Genomic DNA, 14,527 nt, shown 5'->3' with positions numbered 1-14,527 from the left:
ATCGCAAACGACATGGATCGGGCTTTTCCTAATCTTGCCATTCTTTATCGTATTTACTTGACGATTCCAATTAGCAGTGCGAAGGCAGAGAGAAGTTTTAGCCGACTGAAACTCATTAAGAGCTTCTTGCGCTCCACCATGGGTGAGTCGCGGCTGTCAGACTTAGCGCTCCTCTGTATCGAGAGAGACATTGAGGTCAATAAGGATAAAGTTATTGACAGATTTGCAAACATGAAGGAGAGAATGCTGAAACTCACAATAGATTAAATGTTTTTTGCAGTGTGCATGTCCTTTTAGGCCTGTAAAGCTACGTGTCTGTTTTTTCCTTTGTTGAGAAATTCTTAAAAGTGGGCCAACTTTTAACGTTCTTGAGTTCACAGTCGCTCATTTCCTGTTAGGCAAGGGCTATGGGATATTGTTTTCATTTACGTTTCTTTTCTTTAAAAAGGATGGGATAGTTGTTGTCCCTTTAACATGCTAAATTAGTTGAAGTTGTTGAGCAAAGTTGTTGTTTGTTTGACCGGAATAGGGAGCTATGATCAAAGGCTTTATTTTTTATTTTTCCTGGAATAAACATATATTAAATATTTTGGTTAGTTGGCTACTGCATATTACGTGAAATTACGCTAGCGCAAGCCAACGCGACAGTGCGGGTTACTGCAACAATCAGTGAGGGGGGTGGGGGGCCCAAACATCTCCCGCCCCCCCTCACACAATACCCGAGCTCCGCCCCTGTAAGTGTGTAATTACTTTAATAAAATATAGTTGTTGAAACATTATGAGGATCTCAAATATCTGCATTCATATGCAAATTAATCAATAATACCAGTGTGATGTTAAGAATAACAGGTCCATACACTGTTAATATTAATTTACAGGTTTAGAGGTTGCATAGGATAAAAGTCAACATGTTTTAAGATCCTGATACCATGTGCTCTGAAGAGGATGGACCTGCAACTGTTCATTTCATACATGCTAATGCCTCTAGTTAGCATGACTCCTGTTATACACAGCAGGTCAAAAGCTTGTTAATCAGTAGCAACACAGTAGTAACGCCTAGATGCAGACTTTGAAATGATCAGGTGCTGGCAGTTGCTAGGTAATAAGGCAAACTGTATCTCTGCTGCCAATAAACAAAAAGCATGCCTTTTATGTCTGTGTAGCCTATGTAGGACAAACGCAGCCAAGAAGAAAACTGAATAGCCGTTTCATTTGAAACTAGCAGAAATTTTAATCAGAAGTTCATTTTCACCAAAATTCCGGGAAAATATTATTAATTATTCAGGACAGTCACCCAAATAAAGAGAACAATCCCAGAAAATACAATATGTGTGGCAACCCTACTAACCTAAACTTCTACACTGAGGTTTTATGGCCATTCCTAACAGACCTACTCTACAGGGGCACTGTCACCTGGTTTAAAGATGTGGTCTGATATGCATGTGGGCATGTTTCAGAACTCAAGCCCCTTGGGTTTGTGAATATGGGACAGGAAGAGCAGGCCATAGGCATGCAGTGCTGCTCTACCAAGGCCTTAGTGCAGAGCTCATTTATAGGAAATTATGTGACCACCACAGTCACCTTCTTTGAACATGTGGCCTTGAATAAAATAAAAAACGTTTATTGCCCCAAAGGAAGTTTCTGTATGCCTGTAATACCATTATGTTTTTCAATACAGATAAATAGCATGAATGATATACCGCCATATGAGACACTTGATCATGTGAGAGGTCTTCAAAATAAGATAAAAGACAGCTTGAAACAGATATGGTGATGTGGGTGGTTAAAGCTTCCACTGTGGTTTGTATCAAAACACAAAAAGGGGTGATATTTCCACGTCATTACACGCTATCATAAATAGCACCACCCAGCACACACTCATTTATTTCAGGCTGCTGTAATCACACAGTGCAATTTTGGTACCGATCAACTACAGTGAGTGCAGGTAAGTAAAAGCCTTTTGTGATGGATCTCACACAAATCTATCAGGGACTGAATTCAACATTTTAACAATGGTATTTGTGCTGACTGTACTGAAGTCAATATAATGATTGTTTGAAAATTCATGGTTGTTGTACTGTATCCTACTGTAGTTATTTTAATTCAATAATCAAGGCGTACATCCTCAACCGCCCACTGCGGTCTTCTGATGAGTGTCTGTTATGTTGACCAGTCATAAACACTAGGTCAAGACTCTTTTCCTCAGTTTTATCAGTGTTTTATTTTCATTAGGCTGTTGATTAATTTGACATTGTATATTATTGATATTCTCCTTAATATAGTCTTACCATGTCATTGTTTTTATATTATTGATTGAATGGGCATTATTGTTTATTATTGCTTTGTCCCTCATTTTCATTGCTTATTTTATTAGGCTATTGATTGAATTGACATTGTTGTTTATTATTGCTACTCTCCTTATTATAGTTTGACCAACATTCTAATTTGTTCCCTGTTATATTTTAAATATTATGTTGTTTTTTGTATTTGTGTGTCGCTTTGGACAAAGGTTACCATAACCATAACCATTTATTTCTAAAAAAAACTGGCATCAATTAAAAGCAGGGAAATACTTTATTGAGGTCGTAGCATTTAATTGCTTATATGCACAAATATATTAAAGCAGCAATATATTGGGACAGTAAGGGACAATAGTGTCTCTGTCATTGTCACTGTCATTGTAGCACCTTCTATTGCACTATGTAACTTAGGTACATCATGCAGGACACATGACCCTTTTCTCCACTTTTCAATGCAATGAGCCTGGGCCTCTTTCCTTAAGCATTGTTTTTCAACTTGCAGGGTATCACTAAAGTCTATCAGGCTGCCTTGCACATTGACAAATTACTCTAAACGGGTACCCAGTATGTTGAAAGAACACATAGAACACAGAATGTATGTTGTATTTGCTCTAGTGAGAGTCCTACTTTGGAAGCTAAAATGGTTCTCACTCAGTATGATGCTAATTTTATATTGTCAGGTCGCCTTGAGAGTACTGCAAATAAAATAAAATGCCTCACCTTTTTGTCTGTGTATATAGGTTAACATTGGAAAGATGATCTTTCCATACATACTCCTGTTACTGATCTGTTACATATGCACAGGTGAGACAGAATATTAAACAAAATCTACATTCAAAACATAAAACAATGTTTGGTGTTACCATTGGTCACTTATGTTATTACTTTTCTATTTTTGTTTACTTTATCTATTTTGCGTGGATGAATAACTACCATATACATTCATCACATTTTATTATTATTATTATTATTATTTATTATTATTATTATTATTTTAAATTTGTATCACAAACAGAACTACAATTGTGTTTTCATGGTTTATCTTTTTCTTCCTTTTTTCTTGTGTGTGTGTGTGTGTGAATGTTTTTCCTCCAGATGGAACACCACATCAACCAGATACCAGAGTAATAGCTAAGACTGGAGAGAATGTGACTCTCAGATGTAAAATAAATTTAACATTTGACATTAAAACTATTTTCTGGATTAGGATGAAGCAATCAAAAGAGCTCCAATACGTCCTAGGAACTTATAGACATTCAACAACGTTTGTACAATATGGTGGTTTCAGTGAACAACAATTTAAAGCAATAAATGAAAATGGAAAATATAATTTGCAAATTTACGATTTACAAGATTCAGATTCAGGCATTTATTACTGTGGCTGTTGTTCAACACTTCTTGTGAAGTTTGGCAGTGGGACATCTTTGAATTATGAAGGTAAAATTATTATCATTATTAAAGTTGTTGTTGTTGTTGTAGTTATGGTTGTTGTTGATTCTGGTGTTACTTTACAGAAAGTGAATCAACCACCACCACAGCTTATGAAATATCCCCTCAAAAAGGTGAATACTATTTCTGACACTTTAATTGTCATTATAAAAAATTATCCCCTTTTTTCCCAAAGGACAAGAAAAAAAAAATTCATGTCTTCTTGTTTAACATGATATGGAATTTACATGAAGAAATTCTGCCATTTGGAATGAAGCAACCATTGAAAGTATAGGACTAATAGAATATACAAGACAAGTAAGACAAGTATTTGGATAGCACAGCCTATAACAAACATTGAGAGGAAAAAGCTTTTGAGAAAAATATCTTTGATAAGCCATTTTGATTTGGAATTACTGTGGCTGTATTTGCAGAAAACATATTTTTAAAATTGTCTCCTTCATGTTTGTATTTTGGCCATTTTAGATACCCTGGTGGGTTATGTGGTTGGGTTGGGAGTGGCATTAAGTGTGTGTGTTGCTGTGATGCCATTCCTTATTGCTTCTCGATTGAGAAGACCTGTTTGTGAACACTGCAAAGGTAAGTACTCTATTCATCCATTACATATGTAAGGGTAAGGGGCCAATTTCTTAGCAAATGTATATGTGTATGTTTGTTTATTTAACAGAGAGAGCTCAAAAACAAATGCACTGTAACAACTCTGTGGTGGAGGAAACTCGGGTAAGTAAAATAATTATTTGCAAAACAAAAATGAAAATTTTACGGCAGGGTTTCTAACAATCCTTACAGGCCAATAAAAAGACAAAGCTTCAGATATAATGCTACATTTCATCGACTTACAAAAAGTCTCAAAATGCCTCAGAAGTACTGAATTGTACCCTATAAAATCATATGTGTACTTTTTAACAGCATTGCTTTTCATTGTGTAAGTATGATAAATAAGGCTTTGCCATGTACATTTTATAACAGTACATTTAGTAGTTGTGTAGAAATATAATGTACTGTATTCAAACAGTGTATTTGGAATTAACAGGAGAGTGATGCTGAGAGAATGACCTACGCTGCTTTGGATTTTTCAAAAAGAAAACCTAAGGGAAAAAAGAACAAGGAGTTGAAATCAGAAGTTGTTTATTCTGATGTAAAAAGTGAAAGAAAGCAAAGACTGAAGACTGGTAACCCATGTACTGAGACATTCATTCATGATGAAATGTACTATTGATTGTTATAGTTATAAATGTTATATATACAGTAGATTGATGTGAAGGGGGGGGTTACGATATGGGTGCTGAAGGGACCGGGCCCGCAGTTACAAAGGACACAGCAAGCGACATCAGCGGGCGCCTGTTTGTGTTGTTGTTTATTCTACCACCTCAGTACCCCTTCATAGGGCCCCTACCTGTGTGTGATAGTTAGCTAGTCGGTTGATAAGTCCGACATGAAGGGCCCAACAGCTTTTTCATCCAAAAAAACGTTTACTAGCGCAGCAAACCAGTATTCACAACCTGTAAACCTTGTCACCATCACCTCCGTCTTACTGAGAGTATAAAGATACCACCACAGCTTATGAAATATCCCCTCAAAAAGGTGAATACTATTTCTGACACTTTAATTGTCATTATAAAACATTATCCCCTTTTTTCCCTTTTTTCTTCTTGTTTAACATGATATGGAATTTACATGAAGAAATTCTGCCATTTGGAATGAAACAACCATTGAAAGTATAGGACTAATAGAATATACAAGACAAGTAAGACAAGTATTTGGATAGCACAGCCTATAACAAACATTGAGAGGAAAAAGCTTTTGAGAAAAATATCTTTGATAAGCCATTTTGATTTGGAATTACTGTAGCTGTATTTGCAGAAAAAACACTGAACTCTAACAAAGTAATGAGTGTAGCTGTGCAGCTAGAAGATATAATCAAGGGTAATGTCCAGACCTAGAAAAATAGGATTTTATTAGGTTGAAGCAGCAAGTGAGTAGTAGAATGACAATTACAGAGGGACAAAAATTGTTTCTTTTACTGTCTATGGAAAAAAAAATATGAGTAGTTCTGGGACCAGATGGATCTAAAAAAAATAATCATCGGCACATTATTGCATCACAACGTAACAACCGGATTGCGTCTGTATCGGATCAATGTTCTGAAGGGAAGCCTGAGGTGCACTTGAGCACGAGCAAGATAGGAAGAATCTTTCCAGGTGCTCTGGTCACAAACCTCTCAAAAAACTCAATGTTCCCAGTGTCAGCTGGACTACTGAAAACGTTAGCGACAAGCAAATCACGTTAGCTAGCTTCATGCACCTCTATGCACCAGGCTGTGGTCAGTAGCCTATGCATGAATTTGTAATGTTTGTTTCATATTCCTCATTTTTGATAACAAAGAGTTAAAAAAAACATCTTTAATGATGTTTGTGGACCACTGTGCCTGATTGGTTTGTGTAGATTGAAGCTTGGGATTAAGAATTAATATTGTCTATGAGCTTCCCTCGTTGTGTGCATTTTATTTTGAATCTTGTAACATTTGTATTATTGTATATGTTACGTTTATTATGCAATGTGCTTGTTTTTGTATATTACCACAGACAAATAAAATGTAATAAATACATTTGAATAAAGACAATGATTGTAATCACAATGCTGATAAAATAACCTGTACTAAGATGGTGAAATCACCTGCTGTTCTGGGGCAGCCATTGTGTCATAGTTTGCTCAAGTGAGAGTGTGTGTAAATTTATTGTCCACTAATTACATGGTTCTTCATAATGCTGAAGAATGCTCCATTCACTTGAATGGGCCTTCCCAACATTCGGTGGTGTGCTATTTCTCGATAACAGACCGTTGCTAAGTATAACAGACCGCTGTCAAGGAAAATGGGTTTTGTGCATCTAATTCACGTCTTTCATATCACTACGCAAGAACTGGAACTTCATTAAAAAGTGAAAGCAGATGGTTGATCAGCTGTGTTCTAAAGAATGTTTGATTCAGGTTCAGCGTGTGTTGTTGCGAACAATTTGTTTCTCAGCAAAAGCCACGATGAAACGATAACAAAGAGGCTATAACCTAGGCTATGTAGGCTAAAGAGTCATATCCTGGGGAGTTTATTGTTTCGTTTTGGCAAGTATCTGTGTAATAAGCGGGATAATGCATAGAACGCTGGTCATTATCGGGAAATAGGTCCCTTACAAGACCCCTCCGCTGCGCGTTGGAGTCCGGTTCGCCCTGTCGGGACCTATTTCCCGATAATGACCGGCGTTCTATACATTATCCCTTACTTAAAGGAACCATATGTAAGATTGTGGCCAAAATTGGTACTGCAATCACTTTCAAATTACTGTAGACCGGTGTATCCCCTCCCCCTCCCCCCTGACTCGAGGTTGCCAACCCGGATGGCGAAACACTACTGACTTTGTGATTAGTAGATAGGTAGAGGGTGGCACATCAGGCCAAAACACAACATGACATGACAAAACACAACATCAACATCAGTTGAGGGCTGCAACTTCACTTTTTAAATGGCAATATCCTGGCCGGACTACTGTTGTCAGTGATATAAGTATTTGAAATGAACATGATTTCTTAATGTCTAGTGACATATCAGGGCCATTTTATGATTAATTGAAATACATTTCTTACATATGGTTCCTTTAATTATTCCAATGTATTTCCATGTATGATTGAATAGCACTGATTGTGTGTGCATGGAATAAGAATATAACAGTCTTAGGGACCATTTCTGTATAGACTACATATTCTGTGAAACTCTGTCCATGGTGCTGAACATGTTCCAGGTGTTCTCTGGAAAAACTATATAACATTCCATAGCGCTCTTTCTTCTAGAAGTGTACACTAGTAGGAAGAAAGGACAGTTATTATTATTGACACACACTTTTGTTCATATCAACATACAATATACAATAATAACAATTAACATTATCATTAAATATGAAAAAAAATGTTTTTTATTGTTTTTGGTGGGTAACATCATACAAGAAAAAGACATGGTCTCCAATGCAGATACACATACCTGTATATACCAAGTCCCCTTTAACCCTCCAAAAATGAACAGTTTATGGTGGTCATACTGCCTCCTGAAAAATGCTGATAGTAATAGACTAATACAAAAATAGTAATAGACTAAATAATCTTAACAAATGAATAACGGTAGAGCAATCTTATTTTTTGCTATTTAAGTATGTTCCTGCAATCTACCTACACCTAACCAGGCTGTGCGTGGATCTTGGTTTCATTTGGAATATATATACTTTATACTTATACTATACATGATAAGAGAGGAAACTGAGTGAAGTTGAATCACCTGTGCCCCCTATGGACAATTCTGGAGTATGACAACCAACACAATCAGAGGGCTGCTCGGTAGCACACCACATTGCTGTTAAAGCTCTATATAGGCAAAAATGTGTCAAAGCATGTTTGAAATTTTTTCTTTTTCCCTGCTACACTATGCTATATCATTAATTATCCAGTTCAACTCAGCTGAGTTTTTTTTAATAAAGTACTATGATATAAGATTAATTCTTCATTCTCTTTACAGGACCCAGCTTGAACTGGACCCTTGATTCGTCTACTACAGCCAGCACTAAGGGGATATGAGCCAGAAAAACTCTCATATAGGAAGAAACCTTACGCAGGACAGTAGCACTTTGTATTAGTCACTTTGGGCCAGCTATTGAGGGATTATGTAAAGCTAGCTCTGTGAATCACCTTCAGGCATATTTAGGGTAAGGCTATTTGCACCCCAGGTACAATTAGCAGTGTATGATATTCGTACCCTGGTGCAATAAGAAGTGAATTCTATTCGTACCCCGGTGCACACAGCAATGTGTCCTATTAGTACCCTGTCTGGTACAAATATCAATGTATGCTATTCGTACCCCGGTGCACACAGCAATGTGTTCTATTAGTACCCCGTCTGGTATAAATATCAATGTATGCTATTCGTACACCGGTGCACACAGCAATGTGTTCTATTAGTACCCCGTCTGGTACAAATATCAGTGTATGCTATTTGCACCCCTGTGCATTTATTCTGGCATATTGATCACAAAATGTAATAATAATTTAAAAAAAAAAAACAAGCAACATGTTTTTTTGTTGTTACGTAACAGGGTGTGAATAGCTCAGCTGCGTAATAGACACTCTGAATAAGGTATGCTGTTTGCATCAATGTACAGTTAGAAGTGGATGTTTTTCGTACCCTGGTGTTTATAGTACTGCATGCTATTTACACCCTGGTGCATGAACTAGCTACAGCAATTGTTGCGATCAAAACTTCCGTTTGAGAACCGATTTCTTGTTTGAATTGAGCGCCTTCTCTCCAGAGATGTTGTTACAAATGCACACTCACTCTGCCAAAACGCATCAAACAGGAATCAAACCCCAGTCTACCACATGCTAACCCTTGTCTGTGACCACTGCACTATCTTCTTCCACAAGGAAATGGTGTTTGCAGGTAAACTTATAGTTTATAGGCCAGAACGTCATATTCACGAAATTTCTGTTAACTAACAAACTGACGGTTGTATGTGTTCACTGAACCAAGATTATGAAAATAAAACACAACTTTTCAATCTAAAACTTAATCTGAACAGATATTAGTGCCGAAACCTTTCAGAATTCTTCACTTTCTGCTGACGAAAAAACGAATGTCCGCCATGTTTTTTGTGCACGTGAGAAACGTCTTTTTGTTGTTATGTCACAGGGTGTGAATAGCTCAGCTGTGTGGCCAAGGCTATTCGTACCAGGGGTGTAAATAGACACTCCGGCATATTTATGGTAAATAAAAGTATACTGAATTGAATTGACCTGAATGGAACACAACTATTTTTGGATTGACCTACCTTTTACCATTAAATCTAGTGACATACAGTAGAAAACAGTTTACCTTTGTGGTCACATCAGTGCCTGCTTGCATTTCCCAGTGGAATGCTCTTGAAGGCTGATATGTTGTGTTGGTGATTTTGGCTTGTTGATTTTGGTTGTTGATTAGCCACTGTGAGAAACCTACCTAGAGCACAAGGAATTTAACATCTTTCTTTTCAAGTCCTTTGAAGCAAGCATGCATACCACTTTGACAGGAAGTTATCATATAGTACTATTTTTTTTTTCTCAAGTCTGGCCATATTCATTTCCATGTACTATATACACACTGAAAGACAAAATGATGAAGACAAAATGTTACATTGAAAATGAGTTGGCCCTCTGAGACCAGCTTTGCCACCAGTGTTCCTGTGGCAATGTCAAATATGGGGGATACAAATAAACCCATTCACCAATATAACCAAACATAGACAACATCAGAGGTTGTAGCACAGCGTGTCCCACCAAAACTTTCTCTAACAGAATTTGCACAATGATAATGCTGCCTGGTTAAAAAAAACAAACAAAAAAACATATTGGTCAAATCCCATCTCTTAACTCATTGAGTGCCACGCGTTGAGTGCCAAAAACGTAATATTACGTTTTTAGCTCCTTTTTTTTAATTATGAAAGTAGACACTCTAACACACCTTATATGTGATATTGGGAACTCTGTGATGAATGGAAATGAAATATATGACGATCGCCAGTCCAGTCTCGCTTGGTCACTTCCCAGAAACTTTACAGGCAACACTTTATATGAAAGACGTTATATCTCCATTTCTAGAAAAAAAAACAGCGATTTTGATGAAAACTAGCCACTGTTTAGCTTGCGATTTCTCAGGAACAGAAGCGTGTAGAAATGTGTTCATAGCTATGGCTGTACAAAAATCATCAACAATGGTCTAGATTGCTGGCACTCTAGGACAAAGCTTCCGAAAACAGCTTGGCAGACCTGGAAATGGGAACTGGGAATGGGAAATGGGAATCTTTTAAAAAAAAGCATCTTTTATTGAGTCTTTTATCAAAAGAAATAGCAGCCGTTTAAATGTGTTGGTATTTCGCATAATGGTGTTCTTATGAATAAAGGATAGCACTCACAGTTCATGTTTGAACTTTGCCCCACAGAACATAATGTTCAAAAACATTAAATATTGAAGCTACTGTAATATGGGAGGATAGGTAGTCGTGCTGAACACATTTCTGTTTATTATGTTCATCTGAGTAAACATCACCAGACATTGGAGCAGGAAGTTACAACGTGGTCTTCTTTTGTTTCCATTGTACATAGTGTGTGTGTGTGTGCGTGTGTAGGCCTATCTATGTTCACCTCTGCCTGTATTTAAGCATCTGTCACACACTGTGAGCTTCACTGTGAAACATACAACATTACCTGTGAGGTGCCTGAGGTAAAAATGTTTATTCTCAGTGTTTCTGTGTCCTTTTGGACTTTAATAGGTAAGTGGACAAACTAACTCAGTAACTGCAGTATGCTATGTATTGTTATATTTATATAAAATTGTACCAACATATTTTTTTCTTTTTTCAGCTCCAGTACAAACTAGTGGTGTTTCTCAACCTATTCTAGAGGCCAACATTGGAGCTAGTGTGACTCTGGAATGTATTGTCTCAGGAAAAGATGGCCGTGAGCCCATCACTTGGTTTAAGCAAAACATTGGACAATTACCACAGTTTGTTGGAACAATTCAGTTATTTATGCCTAAACCCTTCCTTTACAATGGATTTAATAATTCACGTTTCAATTTAAACAAAGGTTCTCGATCTTTAGCTATAGCAAACATTCTGCCATCTGATGAAGGTTCTTATTTCTGTGGTAAAATAACTTCATTTGAGATCAAATTTGGAAATGCAACATATTTGATTGTGAAAGGTAAGTGCATTTTTCATGATTCACTGACTTTTTTACCATATTAAATACATTAGAAATTAAATCCCACCAGAATGTAAAGTGTATTTTAAGAGCAAAAGATGATTTACGTATATAAAAGTGTGTAAAATAATTTCAGGTAAAAATCGGTTAAAAGATCCCATCACAGAAGTGATCCAGGTTGCACTACCAGACCCAGTTCACCCAGGTGATTCAGAGACACTGGAGTGTGTGGTGCTGGCTAACAGCACAACTGAAGATCTCAGAGTGTTCTGGTTCAGACCCGCTTCAGGAGGTTCCCATCCAGGGGTCATTTACACCAACAAGAGCTGGACCGGGACGTGTGAGGGTCACTGTGTCTACAGTCTCCCAAAGAAGGACATCAACATCTCTGATGCTGGAACATACTACTGCGGCATAGCCACAAGTGGACAAATACTGTTTGGCAGTGGAACAGCACTTGTTTTGGGTATGTAATTTTGGTAACACTTTAGTTTAGGGAACACATGTTAGTCATTGACATGTGTATTAGTGCTCACATATTATGCATCACTACACAGTTATTAGGTCTTCAGCTATTTCTAATTTTTACTGACTAGGTGATTTATTCTCGGTAAATCCTTAGTTAGCAACTAGTTGGTCTTTATCTAAATGTATAGATGTATGGATCAACTTGAAATTGTATATAGCATTCTAATACACTGTCTTAATATGTTACTATTCTGCCATGAGTCTCACATTAAACAGTGTATAAATAATAATTAGTGTAATTAAATTCAATAAAGATAGCTCTGGAAAAACATTTTTGTTTTGATCCATTGCTCACCTGCCGCATCAGACCCCCCAAAAGGGGAGTAGAGTGGACACGGTTTTCTCTGAATATCTTGACGCACATGCACGCACACAAACACACATTCACACACCCCATTACACCCACACACTCATTTACATACACAAAAGTTGCAAGAGTAGGGGATGGAGTTGAAGATGGAGACAAAGACAAAGTTGACAAGCAATTTATTTTTTACGGAGAGAATGTGCTGGAGGTGGTCATACTTTGTACCACTATGCGGTACATCTAGTAAATATTAAAATATAGTATTTGTCGAGTAACAATGTCATCACCTTACTCATCACATTTAAACAGAGGTTTCCTTTCATAAGTGCTGCCTATAACATATTTTATTTGCAGTTTTGCTGGTTTATTTTTGCAGCTGAACGAGTAAATCCGATGCTGGTGGGTTTGGCTGTAGCTTTGGGTTGCTGTGGTGCCGCTCAGACATCTTGTCTAGTCTGGCTGATATGTAAGAGTAAGTGTCATATTTCTTTATTTATCGAGAATGTGCATTATGTGGATTAGTTTTGTTTCCTGAGTTTATATTTTGTTTGCTTGACAGTGAGAAACAAGCAGCATATTAGAGATAGCAACTCTAACACTGGAACAAGAGACCAAGTAAGAAAGAACATTTTCCCCATGTTCTGATGTGATTCTATTTTATGATTTTAATTATACTACATGTACCAGTACACAGTATATTTGTCATGTTGAATAAGTACTGTTATTTTTCTGATATACACATATCTGTTTGCTCCCATAGACTGAGGCTGCTGAGGGCCTGAACTATGCAGCGTTGAGCTTCTCTAAGAAGGATCCCAGGGGCAGGAGAGCTAAGAGAGAGCTGCCACCAGACGCTGTTTATTCTGCTGTCAATCTCTGACCTCTCAGTCCTGCTCACCGTGTCATACTCTAGCAGACAATATTTATAGTAATCAGTTTACGCTCAGCTTTGGTCATACATTAAACTATTATAAATAGGTTTGGGTTTCTGTGTTCAATTTATTTAATGTATTTTTCATTCAAAACAGTGTACTGGACCTCTGCTCTATTTTGTTTACTAATTCAGAGAAAATCCCCCAAACCTTTGGTTGTACTTTTACAATCCGTTATGTGATCAACAAGTGATTCAATGATGAACTAATATGTTTTATGAACCTTTCACAAAACTGGCACTATCATTACTCTTGCCATGTCCAGAAATCTAATCTTGTTCATATCTTTCACTGTAAACTGAGTGTCTTCAGATTTTTTTAGTATTTTAGCACCTTCTAATTTAATGTGTCATTTAATCATGCAATTTGAAAATATATTTTGCAATACTTAATTCATTATGCAAGATTTTAATATGCAGATTTGTTTTGCTCTCTTAAAGGTATACTATGCAGTTTCAGGTATTTTTGGCGACTGTAAAGATATATTTATATTTTACTCTGCCGTTGTAAATAGCTTTCTTCTTGTGTCTTCGCCCTGTACACAATGAAAATGTTTTTGTTGTGGAGGAGAAAGATATTAACAACAGGTAAAAACTATCTCCAAAGAGCTATATCTACTGACAAGACAAGGTAATGTTTCATGATTCTTGCGAGATGTCTTCGGGTCAACTATTCTTGAAGTTGCATGGCTGTTTCTCTTGTTAGCGACTCGCTACGGTTATGTTGTACTGAATGGCAGTGATCTTGGTCCGTGTAACGCTTTGCAGTGCTATGTTCTATTTGCAGAATTCACATGAAAAAATATAAAAATAGGCTTAAAAATCCGTTATCCATTCTTTAGGACGGCACAGTAAATGGGTTATTGTTGCTTATTTTGATTTTCAATTGAGCACAGTTACGGTTTTCTGTTCAGAAGTTAAAAATTGAAATGATGCGTCAATTTTCTAATTTTCCTTTTTTGCCCTTGTGATTGGACTGAACCACGAACACCGGGGGGAGAACACCATCTAGCTGGGCCAGGCTAGATGGTGGAAGGGAGCGTCGCCTGAAGTTGTTTGTGATTTTGACTCATTACTTTAGAGATTAATGACAAACTTTTTGGGAGAAGGCACGTTAAACATAACTTTCAGCCTATGTTGAACATATCTACAGTAGCCTATATTTGAATACCATAGCCATGCCATAGCAAATAATTCCCCAAAGCAGAATGTCATCGACGTCAGTCTTGGCTATACCGGGCT

The 14,527-nt window shown here is 37.0% G+C and overlaps 1 protein-coding gene across 1 annotated transcript; it reads left to right on the top strand.

Annotated features, from left to right (window-relative positions):
• The first annotated feature begins 2,508 nt into the window (after positions 1-2,508).
• On the top strand, positions 2,509-13,333 carry LOC121681475. The gene is made up of 12 exons (XM_042061236.1): positions 2,509-3,104; positions 3,396-3,737; positions 3,815-3,862; positions 4,215-4,328; positions 4,417-4,469; positions 4,783-4,966; positions 10,976-11,086; positions 11,184-11,519; positions 11,656-11,985; positions 12,731-12,826; positions 12,914-12,969; positions 13,115-13,333. Exons 1-12 carry the CDS (start codon positions 3,056-3,058, stop codon positions 13,232-13,234), a joined length of 1,839 nt encoding a protein of 612 aa, XP_041917170.1. The 5' UTR covers positions 2,509-3,055; the 3' UTR covers positions 13,235-13,333.
• Positions 13,334-14,527: the final 1,194 nt, after the last annotated feature.

The sequence above is a fragment of the Alosa sapidissima genome, chromosome 14 (genome assembly GCF_018492685.1).
Source record: "Alosa sapidissima isolate fAloSap1 chromosome 14, fAloSap1.pri, whole genome shotgun sequence".
NCBI classification, from domain to species: domain Eukaryota; kingdom Metazoa; phylum Chordata; class Actinopteri; order Clupeiformes; family Clupeidae; genus Alosa; species Alosa sapidissima.
Note: the sequence above shows the minus strand (reverse complement) of the source record. Positions and strands in the feature narration are given on the sequence as shown.